At 63.7% G+C, this 21,074-nt stretch overlaps 1 protein-coding gene across 1 annotated transcript; it reads left to right on the top strand.

Annotated features, from left to right (window-relative positions):
- The first annotated feature begins 11,801 nt into the window (after positions 1 to 11,801).
- Positions 11,802 to 21,003, top strand: TBX1 (T-box transcription factor 1). The gene is made up of 7 exons (XM_075434711.1): positions 11,802 to 12,309; positions 15,569 to 15,670; positions 16,989 to 17,160; positions 17,340 to 17,495; positions 18,820 to 18,887; positions 19,094 to 19,194; positions 20,066 to 21,003. The coding sequence occupies exons 1-7, from the start codon at positions 11,840 to 11,842 to the stop codon at positions 20,500 to 20,502; spliced, it is 1,506 nt and encodes a 501-aa protein (XP_075290826.1). The 5' UTR covers positions 11,802 to 11,839; the 3' UTR covers positions 20,503 to 21,003.
- Positions 21,004 to 21,074: the final 71 nt, after the last annotated feature.

The following is a 21,074-nucleotide window of genomic DNA, read 5'->3' on the forward strand; positions in this document are numbered from 1 at the left end:
AGTACATGTGCATTGTATTTGGAGAGAGTCATAACCACTCTCCACATCCAACAGATGCTGTAGTCAGAGCGACTCCTGCTTCCATTTACCAGACCTTTCTACTAATACGGGATTTCACCAATAACCACAAGTGCTGTTTGCTCCCCAAGATTTCTGCACTGTTGTTTCTTCACTGTGTTAGCAGCAAAACACTGATCAGAGCTTCAATACCTCCCAAAGCAAAAGTTTTGCTTGGCTTTACTTTTCAGCCACTTTCCCGTTTAAAGCAGTGAGAGACTCCTGCTCCTGATAGCTGGAGGGCTGGGCAAGGACGGGGACATGCAGACCCAGGGTGGGCAATGGCCGATGTGAAAGGGGCAAAAGGCTGGTTCCCCTCACTTGTAGGACTTGTTGAGAGTGGGAAGGGGATGGGACCTGCTGGACCTGGTATACGGATTTAAGAAGAGGCCAAGGTGCTTTGCACAGGGCTGGGTGCAGTCAGGAGGGGTCAGGCTTTGCTGGCATCCATTTGGTGGTGCCCCACCACAGCTCTGCCTCTTGGCAGGAGGGTGTGAGAGAGATGTCCCCCCTTCCTGGGGTCTGGCAGCAGTTCTGGCCCTGCGGCTGCTTTGCTCTGGTCCCTATTGCAGGCAGTATCACAACTTCAGCTTCTGAAGCGAGGCAGCCTGCCTGCAGCATCACAGACCCTTCCAATTTGCCCCTCTTTCATCCCATAGCAGTTTGGTCAGCTCGTGCGGAAGAAAGGAGCTCCAAATGCTTTCCGGGCCTAATAATATCCATCAAAGCATTTCCAGGGCTGAGGCGAGGATATACGCTGCAGCACGCAGAGCAGGAAATGGGCTCGGGTTTTCCAAAGCTGCCTCTTCCAGCCAGAGCAAACCACAAGATCACGGGAGGACAAGAGCGCTGTGCTCGTGGCTTTGTTTGCCCCAGAAGGGATTGATTTGATGAGAACGGAAATCGGCTTTCTTTAATCTGTCCTTGTGCTAATTCCGCAGAGGAAGGCGTGAGCATCGGCAGTTCCCGAAACTGAACCACCCCTCGGTGCCAGTCGGTTCGTGCTATTTGCGGGGATGGCAGTGTTTCCCAGGCCATGGCCCATGGGAAGCGCCCGCTGAATGCAGTGAGCCATGCGTGGCAGAGGCGGCAAGCCCTCGCCTCCAGCGCCAGTGGCGGCCGGGGCCCCCACCGAGCCAGCGCTCAGCACAGCTCAGGCCCTGGGTGGGTTATGGGTCCCCTTACACGTGTGCCTTGCTCAGGCGGCAGGGGTCCCGCTACTGGCTTTGCCACGGCCAGGCTGTCTGCAGCAAAGTCCGTGAGGAGGGGAACAGCTGTACTTCTTCTCGTCTCTGGGGAGTCTGACGGTGCGCCTCCACTGCTCTTTTCCAAACCTATCTCTGAGCCCTGCAGGACAGCAAGGAGGATGTTCTCATACGTCAGCCATGTGTGGGAGAACAGGTTAGAACACCCTTTTCCGTTAAAGACATTCTTGGAGAGAATCACAAGGAACATGGATTCCTGATCCTTTCCAGGCTTGCATTTCAACTGAAAAGGGGGAAATGGAATGAACGAGTAGGAAGAACAAGAGCTAACTATGATGTCGTCAGAGAAGAGCAAGAAATGGTGCAGTGTTATTTTGTACAACAAAACCTAAAAATACAATAAATAAATTATACACAAACCTAAGCCAAGATTATCCTGGATCCCTTTCAATGCCAAGCAGCTTTCCCAAGGTGACTAAACATCATCACTGTTGCTTGCACAGAAGGACACTGAGATGCAGCTAGCAAAGGGATTTAAATGTGCCAAGCGACACTGGGCACCCCACGATGAACTTCTTTGAGGCATCGCAGGGGCAGGAGTGGGAGCACTGAGCCTTGCCCTGCTCTGCTTCGTTATACTTAGTTTAGTAACACACCATTGCCCTTAGCAGGGCTTGTGCAGGGATCACAAAGACTATTGTAAGGGCTTCCCGGCATTTGATGAAGTCCCTGCCCCTTCCTTTCCAAGAGATGCCTGTTAAGGGGTGCCAGGTCTCCAGTCAGGACTCCACAGGCGGGAGGACACAGGGTGCGGGGCACATTGCACTTGCGGGCAGGGCTGCCCACCCAGCCAGCTGATCGCTGTGCCTGGCAGACCCTGCTCCAGCAGAGACAATCTGCCTGTGCCGAGCACCCACAGCAAGATCTCTGCCTGGGTTGATGGGGTGGTGGAAGCAGGAGCTAGAGCAATGGCCTGAAATCCTCAAATTCCTTGTGCCCGGGGAGAGGGATGTGCTGTCAGTAGTACCGGTGTGGGTCTGCAGGCAGGCAGGACCACCACTCCTGCCTCACCTGCCCTACCACAATGCGCTGGAGACAGGCAAGGTGTCCCCCAGGGCATGAGGAAATAGCAAATGGAGCTGAGAGCAACCCATGGGTCAAAAAATCCCCCTGAGAACAGGCACATCCACAAGTGGGTAAAGTGAGAAGGAGGAGGAAAAGGAGAAGGAGAAGGAAGACAGAGAAGAAAAAGGAGTGGAACAGGCTGACAGAAGCAAGACTGCTTTTTTGCAGAAAAACATAGGCTCCAGGAAGGGTCCTGGGCTCGTCTTCAGGTCTGGTGTCTGCTCCCAGAGGCTGCACTCTCCCATATGACTTTAACATGCGCGAGCTGCCCTTGGTGACGGTGCAGAGCTGCCTCTCGGCTGGACGCATTCCAGAGAGTACAGCTCCAGCATTGACGTAAGAAGAAAAATCTCCGGGATGGAGTTAGTCAGTTTTTATGCTGGATTGGATTTGAAGAAGCAGCTGACGTCGGCTGAAGCATCCGTTCCTTATGGTGCTTGGGTTAAGTTTGCAACGTGTCCAATGAAATACCCGGCAATGAAGGGAGAGGATTTATCCCAGTGGGAGCCCTGTGGATTGTGCAGCCTCCCATTAGCATGCTGAGCCCTGCGGTTTATTGTTTGTGTTAATTTCTTTGTGCTAACATACTGTGTTGTGTTAGTGATTAATGTATAACATCATCTGCCACACCAAAACCCCGTGAAAACATATGAGCTGCAGAGCAAGTGATGTTGATCTGTTCTTTGCTGTGACAAGGGACAAGGTGGAACAACAAGGAACGTCAGGGGTATTTTACTCGCCTAACAGAAAAGGTAAAAAGTCCTCGTGAAGAAAAAATCCTTACAGGACAGTCTACAGCAACTGCCAGCAGGGAGCTTTGGGAGACACCTCATCTGACAGTGACTGAGCTCCATAATACCCCTCCACGCGAGGACTGTGCCCACCTAGCTGCAGCCCTGTGCGGGGTGGCACCGTCTGGGTCCCCCTGCGCGGAAACAAACCCCCACACAGCCAGCCAGCGTGGCATGGCCGCAGCCGCTCCACCAGCGCACGGCACCTGTGTGGGTCGGGCCTCAGTGACTGCGTCCGAACAAGAACCAGGCTGCCTTTAGCCAAAATAAATGTCTGCACAGGATGCTGCTGCGGGACTGAGCGAGCACAAACCTTCAGTGCAACACCCGCGACGGAGTCACAGTGAAATGCCTCCCCTTCCCGCTAGCGACTCGGTTGCAAGTGGGTGGCTTGAAAACGGCTCTCGCTCCACAGAAAGGAGCTAGCAAGAAGCGGCGAGGCGGCTGCTTTCCCTTCGGATGTGTCCTCCTGTGCTCTGCAGGGCTCCTCACCAAGCTTCTCCAAACTTGTGCTGCCACAAGGCAACACACTTCAGCTGAGCCGTTTTTGGCACCCCGGAGCTGGGTGGGGGGAATCCTGCTTTCAGACTAAAAGCGCCTCATTCCCCCGCAGCTGCAGCCCCGTGTCCCTGCGTGCTCAGGGAGCACAGGCAGCCGGGCAAGAGCTTCCCCCTCCTCGCCGGAGCCGGGGTGCGACTGAGGAAAGGGCCAGGCTGGAGGGGATGGGCACAAATTCACTTGCACATATTAAGTGGCAGACTGTGTGTCAGCCCCAGGCAGCAGAGCAGCACCCCAGTACAGAGCTTTTTGACAGCATTAATGAACATTAATGAGGACAAGAGTGACAGAGGGTGACTGGTTTAGAGACAGCTCCTGGTGCACTCAAAACCGGATAAGCTGGGTTGGGCTCCTGGGGGAGCCCCAGGCAGTGACCCCAGCTGCCAGGTCCCCTTGCCCAGGCCACCCTGGAGCTCCCAAGGGAGCTGGGCGGAGGTCCCAAAAACTTCACAGCCCCAGACTGTGCGCCACACAGGGCAGCAGCACTGCAGGAGAGCACGGATATCTCACTGGAGAGGCACAAGCAGTTGTCAGCAGGGAAAAAAAAATAAAATAAAAGGAAAAACAAAAAAGAAGGGGAAGGGGAGAAACCCCCGCCGGCTGTGTACTGAGGGAGAGTGGCTGGCAGTTTTATTTCTGAGAATTTCCCCATGCGTGATCTCTACATGGGGATCTGCAGGCAAGTGACCCCATAAAACCAGTCCGAAATCCCCATGGAAAATAACGTGGAGCCAAGGCTGGCAAGTGGGAGCCAGTGGGGAGTGCAGGGATTGAGGGGGCTGCGGAAGCCCATCACCGCTCCCCGGGCCCTGCGGAGCCCCGTGTATGGCTGCGGCGGGGTCAGACAACCCACGGAGCCCCGCAAGCCCCAGCTTTTCCAGGCACGTCACTGCCTATTAGCAAGCAAGAAAACAACTGTTGTTCGCAAGCGTTGTGCTGGTTACGGCAATAATTCTTATTGGATACTTTCTTCCTCGGGGTGTTTATCCTCTTCTTTTTCCTTCCTTCATTCATGTTTTCTTTCTCTCTCTTTTGTTTGCTGTCTCCCTCTCGCTCTTTCTCTTGGTTTCTTTATTTTTTTCTTTCCCCTTTCCTTTCCTTTCCTTTCCTTTCCTTTCCTTTCCTTTCCTTTCCTTTCCTTTCCTTTCCTTTCCTTTCCTTTCCTTTCCTTTCCTTTCCTTTCCTTTCCTTTCCTTTCCTTTCCTTTCCTTTCCTTTCCTTTCCTTCCCTTCCCTTCCCTTCCCTTCCCTCCTGCCCCGCGCCCCGATCGCGCCCACCGGAGCGCAGCGCGGCTGCCGTGCGGAGCCGAGCCCGGCGGGGCCGGGCAGGAGCCGCTCCCGGGCCGGCCCCAGGTGGGGCCGCCGTCTGCGCAGGGGGACGAGCCGCGCTCCGCGGGCCACGCACCTGCCGCGCTGCGCGGGCCGGGCCGGGCCGGGGCGGTTCGAAGCCGCGCTCAGCACCGGCGGCGGGGCCGGGCGGGAGCGGGCGGCCGGGCCGGGCGGTGTCGCCGGCTGCCGCCGCTCGGGCCTGCCGTGGCCGGCGGAGAGCGGCGCGGGGAACCGGCGAGCTGCAGCGGGGGCGAGCGCCGGGACACCCGCGGGGCCCCGCGCAGGGACGGCGGCTGGCAGCGAGCCGCGGTGCCGGCACCCCCAGCCCAGACCGCGCCCGGTGCGGGGAAGCGGCGGGGCACAGCGGCTCCCGCCGCCCCCCGCGCTGGCTTGCCTTGCCTTGCTCTGCGGTCCCCTGAGCTTGGCGGGCTGGCCGTCCTCCGATGTCGTCTTCTGCCCCTCTTTTTCCGTTTGCTTTCTCTTTCCGTCGTTGTCTTTCTTTCTTTCTTTCTTTCTTTCTTTCTTTCTTTCTTTCTTTCTTTCTTTCTTTCTTTCTTTCTTTCTTTCTTTCTTTCTTTCTTTCTTTCTTTCTTTCTTTCTTTCTTTCTTTCTTTCTTTCTTTCTTTCTTTCTTTCTTTCTTTCTTTCTTTCTTTCTTTCTTTCCTCTTTCTTTCTTTCTTTCTTTCTTTCTTTCTTTCTTTCTTTCTTTCTTTCTTTCTTTCTTTCTTTCTTTCTTTCTTTCTTTCTTTCTTTCTTTCTTTTTCTTTCTTTCTCTGTGTCTGTCCTTCTGTCTGTCTTTTCGTCTTTTTTTCCGTCTTTCTGTCTTTCCGTCTTTCTTTCTTTCAGTCCGTCTTTCTGTCTTTCTTTCCGTCTTTCTTTTTTTCGTCTTTCTGTCTTTCTTTCCGTCTTTCTTTTTTTGTATTTCTTTCTTTCTTTCCGTCTTTCTTTCTTTCCGTCTTTCTTGCTGTCTTCCTTTCCGTCTTTCCTTCTTTCCGTCTTTCCTTCCTTCTTTCTTTCTTTCTCTTTCTCTCTCTCTTTCTCTCTCTCTCTTTCGCTCTTTCTTTTTTCTCTTGCTTTCTCTCTTTCGCTCTTTTTCTTCATATTTTTGCTAATCTTTCTTATATTTTCCTTCTTTCCGTCTTTCTTTCTTTTTCTGTCTTTCTGTCTGTTCCTGTTTTCTTGCTTTCGTTCTTCTTTATTTCTGTCTGTCTGTCTTGCCCTATTTTCTGTCTTTCTGCATTTCTCGACGAGACCTGGTGTTAACATTTGATTTGGGGATTTTTTAGATAGATTCGTTAATTTCGGTTCCTATAGTTCAAACGTCTGTTGCAAAATAATATTAACAGTCGCCGTAGTCGGAGTAATAACGGGGATACTGTAATTACAATAAAAATACTCATCGATAACGGTCTCAAACGGCAGAAAATGTCCGTTTCGCCCGGGACCCGCGGGAGCTGCAGGCTGTTTTCACCTGCCGAGATCTCCCCGGTCCCTGCATCTCCCCGCTGACAACGAATCCGCGAATCTCCGCGGCTCCCGTTAGCTGAACCCCTGCGGGTTGCGGTTGTCTCGCCGGCAGCATCGCTGCCGGCCGCGCTGGCCTGGCCCGTGCGGCTTCGGTCCGTCGCCCGCGGCGGGCGGGGACGCGCGGGGCCGCGGGGTTCCCCCTCCCTGGGCCCGGCCGTGGGAGCTGCTCCCCTGGGAAGCGGGCGGAGAAATAAGCGTGTGCGGACGGGTGCGCGGAGAGCCCCGGCTCGCTGCCGCTGTCCCCCCGCTGCCCCCGGGCTCAGCGAGGAGCCGGGTGTCCCCCCCGCTGCCCCCGGGCTCAGCGAGGAGCCGGGGCTGCCGTGCCGAGCCCGAGCCGGGCCGTGCGGGGCCGCCCCCCGCTCCCCTGCAGAGTCCGGGCCCCCCCCCCCCCCCAGGGGGCCGTCGGGGCGCAGGGGTTGGGGGGCGGGAGGGATGGCGGGGCCGGGCGAGGGCCGGGGAAGCTGGCAGAAAGGAGGGATCGCGGGAGGGACGAGAGGAGAGATGCGGGCGGAGGGGTGAGTGCGAAGGGCGGACGGGAGGGAAGGCGGCGGGGCTGCGTCCCGGCCGGGCCCCGGGGGCGCGGGGAGAGCCCGTCGGGGCCGCGGCGCACCTGCGGCACAGCCTGGGAGCGGGGGGCGCGGGGGGACCCGGGCTGGGGGACCCGGGCCCCTCCGCAGCACAAGGGCCGCGGGTCGGTGTGAGCACGGCCGTGGCGCCGGAGCGGAGCCGCGGGGTCCGCGCCCGGGGGCACCTGGCCCGGCCCGTGGGGAGCGGGGTGACCTCTGCGAGGGGGGACGAAGGCAGCAGCCGGCGGCGTCCGCCCCCGCCTCGCCTGAAAGGTCTGAGAGGTCGCGGGGTGCGGTCCCAAAGGGGGGTGCGGTCGGCTGCGGGTGCCTGCTGTGGGGAGACGCCTCACCGGGGCCGGGGAAGTTGGTGGAGCGGCGGGGAGGCGGCGGTGCCCCGGCCCCGGGGACCGTGCCGGGGCTGGGGACTGCCGTCGGGGGGGACACGAGGGGGTCGTCGCAACGCGCTGCTTTCCTCGGTGCCGTCACGGGCTCTTGCACCGCCGGGGCCCGAGCGTTTCGGGGCGAAGCAGACGTGTGTCCGCGGAGGGTGGGGGGTCCTGCCCTTCTTCCCCACCGGGCCCTCGGGGTTCCCGCAGCGCAGAGCCATTCCCGGCGGAGAGGCGGCGGGACAACCGCGGCCTCCCTTCGCCTCCCACCTGCTCGGGCGAGGTGTGAGCCGGGGGGAGCAGAGAACCCCCCCTCGCCCTGTCCCCGGTGCCCTTCCGACAGCCTCCGGGCTCGACTCGCACAGCCCTCCCCCCCAGCCCGGGGACGGCGGCAGGGCCGGGGCAGAGCAGGATCGCTGACGGCGGGTTAGCAACCCCTCGCCGAGGCGGGATGCGCTTTGCAGGGATGCGGGGATGCGGAGCGGCCGGGGAGCGGGACAAGAGCCGGCGGGGCTGGGCGAGACGCCTGGCGTACCGGGCCTCTGGGTTTAGGCCCTTCTGGGGGTGCTGGAAGGGGGAGCACCCCGTTTGCAGCACAGCTCCGTGCCACCCTCTCCGTGGGGTTTGTTCTGCCGCCGCGGGGTTCCCCCGTCGCGGGGGACCCGGGGCCGGTTTCTCCCTCCCGTCGTCCCAGCTCCGCCCTGCCAGGCCCCGCACGCCGTGTGGGAGCGCGGAGCGGGGTCTCCCCGCAGGGATTCGGGGTTTGGGGGCCGCAGCTCCGCGGTTCGGCGGGGACCCGCTCCGCTGCCGCCCGGAGCCCGGCTGGCAGCGGTTGCCGGGGGGTCCCGTAGCCCCGGCAGACACTGCGGAGCCCCGGCCCGCCGGGCGGGTGGGCAGGCCGAGGGGCCCCTCCGCGCCCGGGCCGTCCCCGACCAGGCGCCACTTCCAGCTGGGGCTTTCCCTAAGGAGCAGGGAAGGAGAGAGGGACAGGCGTGGGAAACGGTGCGGGCACCAAGGCACGGGCAGCAACCCCGAGCTGCCCGGCTCTGCTGTGGCGCTGCCCTCGGGGCTGTTCGTGATTTCCAGGGGGGGACATTTCCTTTGCTGCCGGGCAGAGGCTGCCCGGAGCCGGGCACACCTCGGGGAACCGCATCGGACGCGGTTTGCAGCTCGCACCCGCGGCTCCGCGCTTTCCTCCCCCGTCGCCCCGAGGTGCCGTAACGAAATCCCCTCCCTCTCCCTCTGGCACTGCGGCCAGGTAAGCTGCGCGGGTCAGCATCGGGACACCGCTCCGCGGCGCGTCCCCGAGCGCGGGGTGCGAGCTGCTCCGGCCGGGCTCCGCGCTGCCAGCCGCCGCGGGGATCGGAGCGCCGGTCGGGCCGCGCTCTGCCCGTGTGCCGGTAGCTGCAGGAACACATGCTCAAATATGTACGAGTCGTCTAGATTTTTCTCTGCAAATATTTTTACCGCATCCAAAGATAATATTTCAACAGAAGAATCAAGCCCCGCAGGCTACAGACGGGGCAGCTATATATAACCCGCTTGCTCACTCGGGCTCTCCGCGCATCGCCCGGGTTATGCAACCCGCAGCGCGGCGGTAGCCACCGGCGCGCCCACGGCCCCGCCCGCCCCGTCGGGGCATTTCCACCGGCACCTCGGCGCGGCCGCCCGCCCGGAGGGACCGGCACCGGCACTGGGACCGGGGTCGGGCCGGGCCCGGCGGGACGGGCACGCCGCCTTGCCCCTCGCCGATGCGGAGGAGGGGCCCGGGGGACGCCGCGGGGCTCCGAGGGGCCGGTGCCGGGCGGTGAGTACCGCCGCAGCCTCGCCGGGGCCGGGGGGGGAACCGGGGCGGCCGCGCAGGTGCTGCCGACGGAGCGGGCTCTCACGCCGCGCCGGGCAGGGCTCGCCTGCCGCCCCGCCGGTTGCTTGCCGTTTTCTCCGCTTTTTTTCGGCGAAGGAAACGCTCGAACGCCGGCGGGCGGTTTGGGGGGTTGGTGGCCGGGGGGTGGGGGGGGTCCCATCCCGCTCCGGCCGGGCGGCCGGCGGTACCTGCGTCCGCAGCGCACCCCGACGTGCCCGGCCCCCCGCCCGCTGCCGCGCCTCGGGCTGCGAGTCCCCGCGGCCGCCGAGCCCCCGCAGCGGGCCGGGGCAGCCCGCAGCCCCGCGGTGGGTGCGGGCTGGAGGAATGGAAGGGAGCAATCCCCCCTCTCGGTGCCGGACATCCGTAGCGTGACGCCGGGCTCGTCTCGGCCATGGCTCGGCTCGGCTCTTCCCTTCCCGTCGGCCGGCTCCCGGCGCCGTGATTGACACCGCCGGGCCCTCCGCCCGCCCCGCAGTACATCCCATCCCTCCCCGCCGGCCGCCCGCCGTGCCCGGGAGGCGGGGAAGGGCCTCCCCGGCCCTTTGACACCGTCTCGGCAGGAGTTTCGCTTCGCTTTCGCCGCTGCCGCCGCCGCTGCTGCAGGCAAACACCCCCGGCTTCCATGTGACGCCTCCCAGCCACCGAGCGGGGGAAAGCGCCTATAAGGGAGACACTTTCCCCACGAGCAGGAGAGAAGGAGGGACGGGGGGGCAGAGGCAGGAGGTGGTGGTTGGGAGGAAGGGAAGGGAAAAGAGAAAATAAATTAATAAACCGCAGGGAACGAAGGTGGGGGGAAGAGAAACTGAAGCCCCGGGAAATAAATTTGTGGGGTTATTTATTTATTCCCCCCCCCTTCCCCTCTCGCTGACGGGGCTCGATCCGGCCGCTGCGGTGCTCGGCGCTGGCTGCAAAGGGCCCCGGGGAAGCTGCTTGCTCCCCAACGCCCTTCCCGCGGGGGGAAGAGAGGGTTTGGGTTGTTTTCTGTTGTTTGAGTGGGTTTTGTTTTTTTTTTAAGCTTCCCTCCCCCCCCCCAGCTGGAAGGAGGGGGTCTCGCTCGCACCTCCCTGGATGGTGCGGTAGAAAGGAGGGGAGTGAGGGGGTGGGAGGGGGGGCTCGCGGTGGGAGGCTGCCGCGGCTGCTGCTCCTGCATTGGTGTCTCCCCTATGGACGAAAACAGCCCTCTGTCTCCCAAGGCAAATGCTTTCAGTATCGCCTCTCTGATTTCAGTCGCCGCCGCCGCCGAGCAAGCAGGGAAGGGAGCGCTGGAGGAGCGCGGCGCCGGCCGCAGCGCGCCCGCCCGCCCCGGCAGCCGCCCGCAGAAGATGCACTTCAGCACCGTCACCAGGGACATGGAAGGTGAGCGTCGCGCCCGGCCCCGCACGGCTGCGGGCACTGGACCTCCGGCCGCCGCGTCGCGCAGGGTGCTCACGCGTCCCGGCCCGGCGGCGGGGCCGCGGGGAGCGCACAGGGCGCGGCCTGGCCGCGGAGCCGGCCGGGGGGGGCTTCGTCGTGCCCTCCGGCACGCCCGGGCCACCGCAGCCCTCCCCTGGAGAAGAAGGCTCTGCCCGCGTCCCAGCGGCGGCTTCCGACGGCTCCGCCACCCGAACCCGCGTCCGCTCGGAGGGGCCGCAGCATCCCGCGGCAGGGCAGCGGCGGGACCGGGCTCGCCTCCCCTGTTTGGCCCGGGGGCCGCGGCGGAGATGACTCCAGAGACCCCCGGGAGCTGGCGGGGCCTTGCAGCGCCGGAGCGGATCCGAAGGAGCCGTCCGGGCCCCGGGGCGGCCCGTTCCGCGCCTCGGGGCCCGCTTGGGCCGGCGGCCGAGGGCTGCGAGGCCGGGGCCGTCTCGGCGCTCCTCGGCGCGGCCCCGCAGCTTCGTTCTGCTCCCCGTCCGTTCCCCCTCTCTCGCCCGGGGATGGAAAGAAGGGGGGATTGCCAAACTAGATCCGTCTTCCCCTGTCAGCCACGGCCCCGCGGCCCCAGGGCGAGGGACGGTACCTCCAGCACCGTGGCTACACGGAAATATGAACCGGTTTCTTTCTTTTTTAGTCCTCCCTCCTTTTTGGGGGGGGGGGGGGGGGGGGAAGTTTGCTTTGTCCCAAATCGTGTGCGGCGAGGGAGGCCTTCTGCAGAGATAGCACGGGCTCCGCACCGCCGCGGCTCTTGGCAGATACCTCGGGTTTGCAAAAGGGGAAAAAAAAAAAAAAAAAAAAAAGAAAAAAAAAGCGGCGAGGCGAGGCAGGGAGGCAGCGGGAGCAGCGAGCTCCCCGCCTGCCCCGGGGGGAGCGGGGCTGGGGCCAGGCGAGGCGGGAAGGGGGAGGCGCCCCGCTGGGCTGGGCGCGGGGCAGGAGGAGGCGGAGGGCACCCCGCGGCGCGGCGCGGGGCCGGGGGGAAAGCGGGAGCCGGAGCGGAGCCCTGACCGCCTGTTTTTGGAATGATTTCAGCTATCTCCAGCCCCTGGCTCACCCAGCTGTCCCATTTTTGCGATGTTGCAGCTTTCACGGCCAACAGCCTCAGCAGCCTGAACGCCTCCGGGGGGTACCACCTCTCCCCTTCCCCGGGGGACCCGTACGGACAGCATGAGCCGCCGCACTACGAACCCTGCCCGGCTCAGCAGCACCCGCACCCGCCGCCGCAGCCGCAGCATGGCTACCCCTTCGGCGGGGCGGCGGCGGCCGGGGCCAACCCGCCGCCGCCGGGCCCCGAGCCGCCCGAGGGCGCCGGGGGAGCCGCGGCGGGGCCGGCCGCCGTCTCGGGCTGCTCCGCGGGGGCGGCCGCGGCGGCCAAGGCGCCGGTGAAGAAGAACCCGAAGGTGGCCAACGTCAGCGTCCAACTGGAGATGAAGGCGCTGTGGGACGAGTTCAACCAGCTGGGCACCGAGATGATCGTCACCAAGGCCGGCAGGTCAGTGCGGAGCCCCGCAGCGGCCCCGGCGCTCCCCCCGGCCGCGGGCACCCGGGCTAGCCGGGGCGGGAGAGCGCGGCCGCGGGCGTTGGACTCGCGGTTCGGGGGAAGAATCACGGGCGAGCTGCGGGGCGGCCCAGCCCGGCGGTTGCCGTCATTTGATCCTGACTCTCCTCCCGGGGCGAGATCTGCGAGCCCGAAGGCCCCGGGCGGTGCGGGGAAGGACGCGCGGCTGCGGCGGGCTGGAGGGGAGCGGCGGGCAGCCGGGCCCGGAGCAGCCGCGCCGTGCGCTCCGCCGCCGGGATCCGCTCCCGCTGGGGCGGGCGCCACGCTCCGCCGGGCCCCCTCGGCTCTCGGGCACCCCGCGGGTCTCGGCCCCGCGTCTGCGGAGGACACCGTGCTCCCGGGGCCGACAGCAGCGGCACGGGGCGGGGGGGAGAGAAAGCTGACAAACCCGTGCGATACCTGTAACCGAGTGAATCTTTAGCACGGGCGGATCTTTTCCTCCCGGCGGGGGTGCAAACAGACCCTAAGTGTGAGCCGTGAAACGTCCTCCAGGACGGCCGCGTTCCCGAGCGTCGGGTGAGGAGCCCGGCTCTGTTCGGCCATGCTGCGGCTCGGCTCGGCGGGCCGGGACCCCGCTCCTGACCAGGGAACAAAGGAGGCAGCTGATGCGACCGCGTTAGGAACGAGCAGAACGGGGCGGGGAGAAAGAGGAGCCTCGATTACGGTTGTTAATTACTGCATTTAATTGCGATCGCCGGGAAGCGCCATGGCCGCGGCGGCTCGGGCAAAGCCGCGGAGCTTCCCCCGCGCTAACGCTGCCTGCGGGGCCGGGTGAGCGGGCGCCTTGCTCGGGCTCCGGCCTCTTCCCTGGGTTTAAAGCGGTCCGGCGCGGGGGGGGGTGGAGAGAAGGACAACAAATAAATTAGCAAGTGCCCCGGTGATTGCGCTCGGCCAGCCCCGGGAAGGCTGCGGCGGCCGGACCCCGGGAGTGCCGCAGCCCCCGGGGCAGGGGCAGGGGGACGCGGCGGGGCTGGGGCTGCCCGGGCTCCGCTCCCAGAGGGCCCAGCACAAGCCGCGACCGCGACCGCGCGTCCCCGCTCTCCCTCCAGCGGCTCCGAGCGTCCCCAAGGTGCAAAAAAACTGAAATTTATTTTGATCTAGGCGGTTGCGGTTTTTTTTAATTAGCAATTTACTCAAATAATTCAAAAACAAAAAAATCACCGCGGTGCCCGGTGGAAAAGCAGCCGGCAGAGGGGCCGGGGGACCCCGGGCGTGATTTCCCGCGGACGGTGCCTGCCCCGGCCCCTCGGACCGGCGCCGGGCTCGGCGCTGCTTCCCGCAGCGGAAAAGCTCGCTCGGGCTGCGGGCGGAGGCTCTCTGCGAACAGGAGCTCTTCGGACTGCCTTTCTTCGTCGTCCCAGGACAGCGAAAAGATTGTAAATACCCCACTCTGAAAGGGCTCGGAAACGAACCGATTCGATTTGAATCAGGGGCTGTCTCCCCCCTCCTCTTCATTTATATTATGACACCGACAAATCTGCAGGCAGGCGGGTAAAAACAGGAGAAAACGGGGTAAAACCGGCAGGAAAAGGCTCAGGGAAGGCGCTGCCGAAGCCTGTTCTCTCCTAGCGCCTCTGGGCTGGCCCTGCTGTTTGTCTAGGTGGGTCTTATCATCTCGGGTTGTTTGTTTTAAAACTAAGTTTTAAAACAAGAAACACCGGAACTGGAGCTAATGGGGGCTTTTACACCTTTAAAAATAATAATAACAGAGGGAGCGATTGGCAACGTCCTGCAGAGTTTGCTAAAGCGTTACAGAGAGGGAGAGGCGGCCGCCCGATCCTGGTGCTGCCCGGCGGTGCCGGGCCGGAGCTGGGGGGCTGGAGCTGGGGGGCCGGAGCTGGAGCCCCGCCGCCCCGGCAGCCCCTCCGCGGCGGCGGGCAGCGGCACGCAACCACAACAGCCCCGGGAAGGCGCGCAGCGGGTCCGGGCGTGCGTCCCGAGAATGGGCCGGTGGGGGCTCTCCCTGCCCGGGTTTGATCGGGTTGTTTTCTCAGGGGGTGTTGGGAGTTTGGTTTTTCAACGGCTGCAAACCCCCTTCCCGAAGCGCCGCCCGCAGTCGCTCGCTTGGTTTCCTACTCGGGGGGGAAAAAATAAGTGTATCAAACGAAACCGAAGCCGTAAGGAGCCCTCACGCGAGGGAGCATCTTCGGCGTGTCCCGCCGGGGAGCCGCGGGCCGGGCCCCGTCCCCGGTGTGTGCCGAGGGAGGTAGGGACGGGGGGTCCACCCCCGTCCACCCCCGACCGCGTCTGCCCCGCAGCCCCTCGAAGGAATCGTGCCCTCCCTGAGCCTGGGACCCGCGCCCCCGGCTTAGCCTGGGGTCCCGGGGGATCTGCGCGGAGCAGAGCACTGGGGACAGCCCCGGGGCCGAGGTGCCCTGCCCCGGAGCCCCGGGCTCCTTCCCGCTCTGCTTTCACCCCGCAAAGGTGCGGGGACCGGGAACCTCACCGGGCTCTGGCAACGGAGCGGAGCCGGGAGATGCCCGTTGCCCTCCAGTCGCTGCGTTTACCCCCCCGGGCTGCAGGAGCTCTCCCTCTGGCCTCAGGGACCACGCTGCTGCCGCAACTGCTGTTCGAAAACGGGCGTAGATTTGGGGACGGGGCAAAAGCTGCAGAAGTGGGAAGTCGGTTCTCTCACGTCGCCCGCTGGAGGTTCTAGACGTGACCCCCCCCCTCGCCCCGGCTGCCCGAGCCTCCTGGGGCTCTGTCCGGGTGTGGGTCCGGAGACGGGGTTATGCCTCCTATATGCCGCAAATCAGGGCAGCTGGAAGGATGAGGAAACCGCGGGGAGGAAATTATTTTCACTTGCGGCTCCCCGTGGCAAGGAGGGAGGTGGTGGCTCTTGTTCCCCCCCAGCCCCGCGGCGGGGCATTTCGGGTGCCCGACACCAGCGGGCTCGGAGCCGGCGGAGAGGCCGGCCCGCACCGTACAGGCTCATCCTTCGGGATGCTGCCGCGGGCCCGGAGACACGGCAGCCCCTCTCCTCCTGTTCCGTCCGGCTGCTCCTGCGAGGGGACCTGACACCGCGACCGGCATGCGGCGGGGCAGCCGGAGGGGAAGGGCCGGGAGCACTGCGGGGGTCCCGCACCCAGCCCTGAGCACCTCGGGGCTGGGGAGGGCGCGGGTACCCCCCTCCCCCGGCGGCTCGGGGCTCCCCGCTGCCCCTCAGCTCAGCTCTCTCTCCTCTCTGTGCCAGGCGCATGTTCCCCACCTTCCAGGTGAAGATATTCGGGATGGACCCCATGGCTGACTACATGCTCCTCATGGATTTCGTCCCCGTGGATGACAAGCGATACCGGCAAGTAACGCCCTGCCCGCCCCGCGCTGCCCGGCGCCGGGGATCCCTGCCCGCACCGCTCCTCCCGGGCTCGGGGATGCTCCCTAAGGAGACGCGGGATGCGGCTGCCCCGGGGTCCGCTTCGCACCTTCGCAACGCGTTTGGGGCCGGGAGCGGCGCGGGTCCGCAGGTCCCCCCTCGGCCTTCGCACAGCGCCCGGGGCCAGGCCAGCGCGGGGCGGGCAGAAGCGCGGGTTTCTGCGGGGCGGCGGGGCAGGAGCCACCGCGTCCTGCCCAGAAAAGCCCTCCCCGTCCCGTCTCCGAGCGGCAAACGCCCGCTCCCCGCTAACCAAAATCCTCCGGCACTCCTGGAGTGCCGCAGGCTCTCGGCGGGGCGGGTGGCCCGGCGGTGCGGGCCCCGCGGCCGTCCCGGTGCTGCGCAGAGCCCACTGCGTGCCCGGGGCAAGAGAGCGGGTTTTGTGCTCTGGAAAGCCACCGAGCCGCAAAACCCTGCCCTGTTCCCGGCGGGAGCGTAGGAAGGCCTTGGAAACGGGCGACTCGCAAGGCAGCGATGCGGTCTGGTTTGCAACCTCCTTTTAATTTAAAGACAGTGAAAGGCGCATTATGTATTTAGCTTCAGATCAGGACGCCGAGCAGGCAGCTCGCGAAGGAATCGTAGGGTCCGATATATAAATATTTAGACAGATATCCAAATTCTCAGGGCGTCCTAGAAATGTTTGCTTGTCAAAGGAAGTGGGATATATAACATCCAATTGAGTATATCTTTAAAAAGTAATGTTTCTGCTCGAGTCCAATGGTGTCTAATTCCCCCTGTGCAAACACTGGCTTTTAAAGTAAACACGTGTATAGAAGATTGGTTTCTCTGTTTTAAATGTTACTGTTGAATACGTACTTTGAAAGAATGAAACAAGGCTGCTAAACTCTGGACCTGCTATTAATCTACACGTAAATTTCCACTCTTCACTTAAAGCCAGAACATTACTGTATAGAGGGCTGCCTTTCACCCCTTTTTTTTTTCTTTAGAGGAAGGGGGAGCTTCTGTCCCAAATCTGTGCAGGTAGCTATAAATTTCTTCCATCCTGCAGATTTCTTTCCAGCCAGTTCCACCGGTGACCTGATAAAATATTATTTCCACCCGCAACGCGTCTGGCTGCGGGGAAGAGCTGGTTCCCCTCGCTGCCGGGGGAGCGGGGAGCAATGGGGCAGCAGTGCTGGCCCCTCGCCGGGCTGGGGGGACCCTCCTGGTCCCGGTCCCGCGGGGTGCTGCAGCCCCGCAGGACCCCCCCGCCCCGTGCTGAGGGTGCCTTCCCCTCCCGCAGGTACGCCTTCCACAGCTCCTCCTGGCTGGTGGCCGGCAAAGCCGACCCCGCCACCCCCGGGAGGGTGCACTACCACCCGGACTCCCCGGCCAAAGGGGCCCAGTGGATGAAGCAGATCGTGTCCTTCGATAAGCTCAAGCTGACCAACAATTTGCTGGATGACAACGGGCACGTAAGTGCTGGCGGGGGAAGAGTGTCGAACGCTCCCCGCGCCGCGCTCCCCGCGGGGCACCCTGCCCGCACTCCCCCCCCCCCCCCCGCGCCCGGGCAGGGGAGCCGGGGGGACCGCGGCCGCGCTCTCGATGCTCCGCCTGGATCAGTTATTGTCTCCTTGCTCGTTTTATCATTCAGATCATTTTGAACTCCATGCACAGATACCAGCCGCGTTTTCACGTGGTGTACGTGGACCCCCGGAAAGACAGCGAGAAATACGCGGAGGAGAACTTCAAAACCTTCGTCTTCGAGGAGACGCGCTTCACCGCCGTAACCGCCTACCAGAACCACCGGGTGAGGCGGCAGCGGGGCGCGGGGCAGCGGAGCGGGGGCCCGGGGGTCGCCCCGCAGGCACCGGGGTGCGGGCGCGCCCGGCTGCGGGGCTGCGGGCCGGGCCGGGGGGGGGTGTCGGGGGGCATGCCCGCCCCCGCCTCCCCGGCTGCTGAACCCGTTCCGGGGCAGCGCAGGGAGCCCGATAGCCGGGAGCTGCACGGAGCCGCACCGCTGCGCGCCGGGGGAGCGAGCGAGCTCTGGCCTCGCCGGCAGCTCCCCCTGCCCGGGGGGACCTCAGCACCCGCGGGAGCCCGCGGCCGGGCGAGCCGGGAACTGCGGGCTTCCCGCTGCGGAACGCCACGCACAATTCGTTTGGGTAGATCTGCGATTGTACTTCTCTAAGCTCGTAGCGGTCTGTTCCCAGAATAAAATCATATCTTAACCAACGAAACAAAACGAAACGAAACAAGACAACCCCCTCCCCCTGATGTGATACGGATTTCTGGGCAGCAGTGAATCCGATCGCTTCTTTAAATCGCACCAGAGTAATGTAAAGAGCAGGGATCCCAGCCGCGAGCGCAAATACGATTTTCATAGCGGGGGCTTTCCAGCGCTGCTCCCAGCCGCCTCGCTCGGCGCTGATGCCACAGCCCTGGCCGGGGCCGGGTCGCGGGGCTGTCCCCAAGCAGTGGCAGTGGTGCCACCCTCGGCAAACCGGCCCGGGCTCCCCCCGTGATGCTGCGGCCGGGCCCAAGCAAGGCTGCGCCTTTAAGGGGCTCCCGATTCCCTCCCCGGCTGGCATTTGCCTGATGGCTCCGGACAGCTGCTCTTTCTCTCCTGCTTTCTATCAGCTTGACCTCTAAGGCTGGAACTGTCACTGAGGGGCTTAAAGTTTGTTTTTCAACCCATTCCGGAAACTCACAATCACATACTTTATCCGTGGATTTGCTTAAATATAGAAAATGTCCTGCCTTCTCCCCGGCGAATTAAATAAATACATAAGTATGATTTATCCAGTGATTTGTCTTAGCTGCTCCACTGGTGACCCATATAATGTGGCATTTTCTTACAAGTGCATTTACACAGCTTTTGCAGCCGGCTCGGGCTGCCTCTCCCTTCGCCTTGAACTCGTATTAGATAGCGTACTCGCCTGCATTTTCCAACAGAGGGAAAGCACATGTTTGTGCTCCGTGGCAGAGCGCAGCCCGGCTCCACCGGCCACCTGGGCTCTCTCTGTGACACCAGGCACTGCTGACTCCCAAAGCCTCCTCAGGGACACGCTCGCTGTCTGACCGGGGACCCGCGTCCGTGCCGCTTTGAGACATTTCCCCACTTCCCCTTGCAGATCACGCAGCTGAAGATTGCCAGCAACCCTTTCGCCAAGGGATTCCGAGACTGCGACCCTGAGGACTGGTAAGGCTGCGTCTTCATTGACTACGACTGTGCCCCACTCTTGCACCCAGTTGAGTGTGCATCTGCTCAGCTTACGTTTGCACGAGGCTTGCGTGGGGTTTGGGGGACATTGGGTCGGGCCCCATTTGCCAGCTGCAGCTCACAGCAGCAATGTTCCAAGTGCTCGTTCTGTTGGACCATCAGCTCTGTATCACTTCTTCTTCTAGGCCCAGGAATCACAGGCCAGGGGCCCTTCCCCTCATGAGCGCTTTTGCCAGATCCCGGAATCCAGTCTCTTCCCCCGCCCACCAGAATGGGACAGAGAAAGGTGAGAGGCCCAGACAGCCGGGCCACGCTGCCACCCTGGAGCTGCTGGGCTGCGCGGCCTCAGCGACTGCATGCTTGGGGCCAGCCTTGCTCACCGTGCTGGCGCGCAGCCGCCTGCAGCGGGCACAGCTCCACTGCTGATGAGCTTTGCGCTAACACCTATGTTTTTGAACAAAAATAGTCACCTTCGTAGCCTAATTCATTCTTCCTAGGTCTAAAACACTGACTGTTGGTTGTGCTTAAGCAACTCTGCTGCTTTAAAAAACACCGCCCTTTTCCTTTAGTGTCCCATTTTCGACTTCTCGTCAGCCAGTTCAGCTGCCCAGGCCAGGGTGTTCTGCGTGTCGCCCTCTGACGCAGCCCGGCCGCGCACTCAGCGCCGACCCGCTCCCATTCCGGAGCCACGGTCAGATCCAACAGCACCTCTGCCTGTTGACTCCTTTTCCATTACGCAGAGCAAACAACCGCAGAGACAACCGAGGGCCTTTCTCCCAACACACTCCGGGCCTGCAAAATAAAGGGAAGTCTGTATTTGTTTAGTGTTACACAATTGCAGAAATTTCAGGCGTGTCCCAGCTTGTCAGTCAACGCAGCTCCGTTTACCGCAGTCAGAAGGTCCTGTCCCACAGGCCCTGGTTCCTGCTCCGTGCACTCGCAAACCGCGCTCGCTTTCCCTGCGCGGGCCGTGCTGTGTGCCTTGCGTGGCGGGCTGATGCTGTGTGCCCTGCATGGTGGGCTGACGCTGTCTGCCCTGTGCTGGCTCATGACAATGTGCGCCCTGCGCGGGGCCCTGACACTGTGCGCACTGTGCCCTGCGCGGGGCCCTGACACTGTGTGCCCTGCGCGGGGCCCTGACACTGTGTGCCCCGCAGATGCTGCCGACGGCCGGCGGGACTACGAGCGGGAGGCGCCCGGCGGGACGGCGCTGCACACCGAGGCCGCGCACCAGCAGCTCGTGTCCCGCGTGCTCAGCCCCGCGCTGCCGGGCGGCGCCGGCGGCCTGGTGCCCCTGGGCGGAGCGGGCGGCGGCCGGCCCAGCCCGCCGCACCACGAACTGCGCCTGGAGACCGCCGCCTCGGAGCCCCTGCACCACCACCCCTACAAGTACCCGCCGGCCGCCGCCTACGACCACTACCTGGGGGCGAAGAGCCGGCCCGCCCCGTACCCCCTCCCCGGCATCCGCGGGCACAGCTACCACCACCACCACCACCACCACCACGTCAACGCGGCGGCCGCGGCGGCGGCGGCGGCCGCCAACATGTACTCGTCGGCCGGCGCGCCCGCCAGCTACGACTACGGGCCCAGATAACGCCGACGACACCAGAGACTGCCGGCCGCCGCGCCCGCTGCCGTCCTCCCCCCTTCCCGCCTTTCCCTCTCTTCCCGCCTTACGAGTGAGCTGATAGGCCAGCTTGGCCCGACCGACAGTCGGAGAGCCCAACCGCAGGAAGCCGGGGCCCCGGCCCGCTCCCCACCCGTCGGCGGGTGAGGGCGGGCGGCGAGGGGCCGGGGCGCGCCGGGTGCTGCCGTCGCGGTGTGACCCGCAGCTGCACTTTGATAAATGAAGCCATATGTCGTTATCTGCCTTCTCCCTGCCCCCGCGCCTCCCTCCTCGCGGACGCCCCACGGGTGCGCTGCGGACCGCTGGGAAGCGGCGGGAGGACGGGGAAAGCGGCAGCGCTGAGGCGACTCGGCCCCTGCTCGCTCGCCCGCCGGGTCTTCTGGCGGGGGTTTGGTGTTGCCGCCGCTTTTGGCGGTGCCATGGGTGTTTCCCAGCCCGGCGGGGCGGGTGACGTGAGCCTGGAGCAGGGAGGGCGGCGGGGCTGGCCGTGAGCACCGGCGGACCCCGGCCCGGGGATGGCGCCTGGCTCTGCGGGCGGC

This window comes from Opisthocomus hoazin, chromosome 13, assembly GCF_030867145.1.
Source record: "Opisthocomus hoazin isolate bOpiHoa1 chromosome 13, bOpiHoa1.hap1, whole genome shotgun sequence".
Lineage (NCBI taxonomy): Eukaryota > Metazoa > Chordata > Aves > Opisthocomiformes > Opisthocomidae > Opisthocomus > Opisthocomus hoazin.

What these genes read in the sequence shown, in the direction of transcription:
- TBX1 (XM_075434711.1), top strand. Translation starts at nt 11,840, where the DNA reads ATGATTTCAGCTATCTCCAGCCCCTGGCTCACCCAGCTGTCCCATTTT. An exon ending in ATCGTCACCAAGGCCGGCAG is followed by an intron (nt 12,310 to 15,568) that starts GTCAGTGCGGAG and finishes TCTCTGTGCCAG; the next exon opens with GCGCATGTTCCCCACCTTCC. An exon ending in CCAGAATGGGACAGAGAAAG is followed by an intron (nt 19,195 to 20,065) that starts GTGAGAGGCCCA and finishes TGTGCCCCGCAG; the next exon opens with ATGCTGCCGACGGCCGGCGG.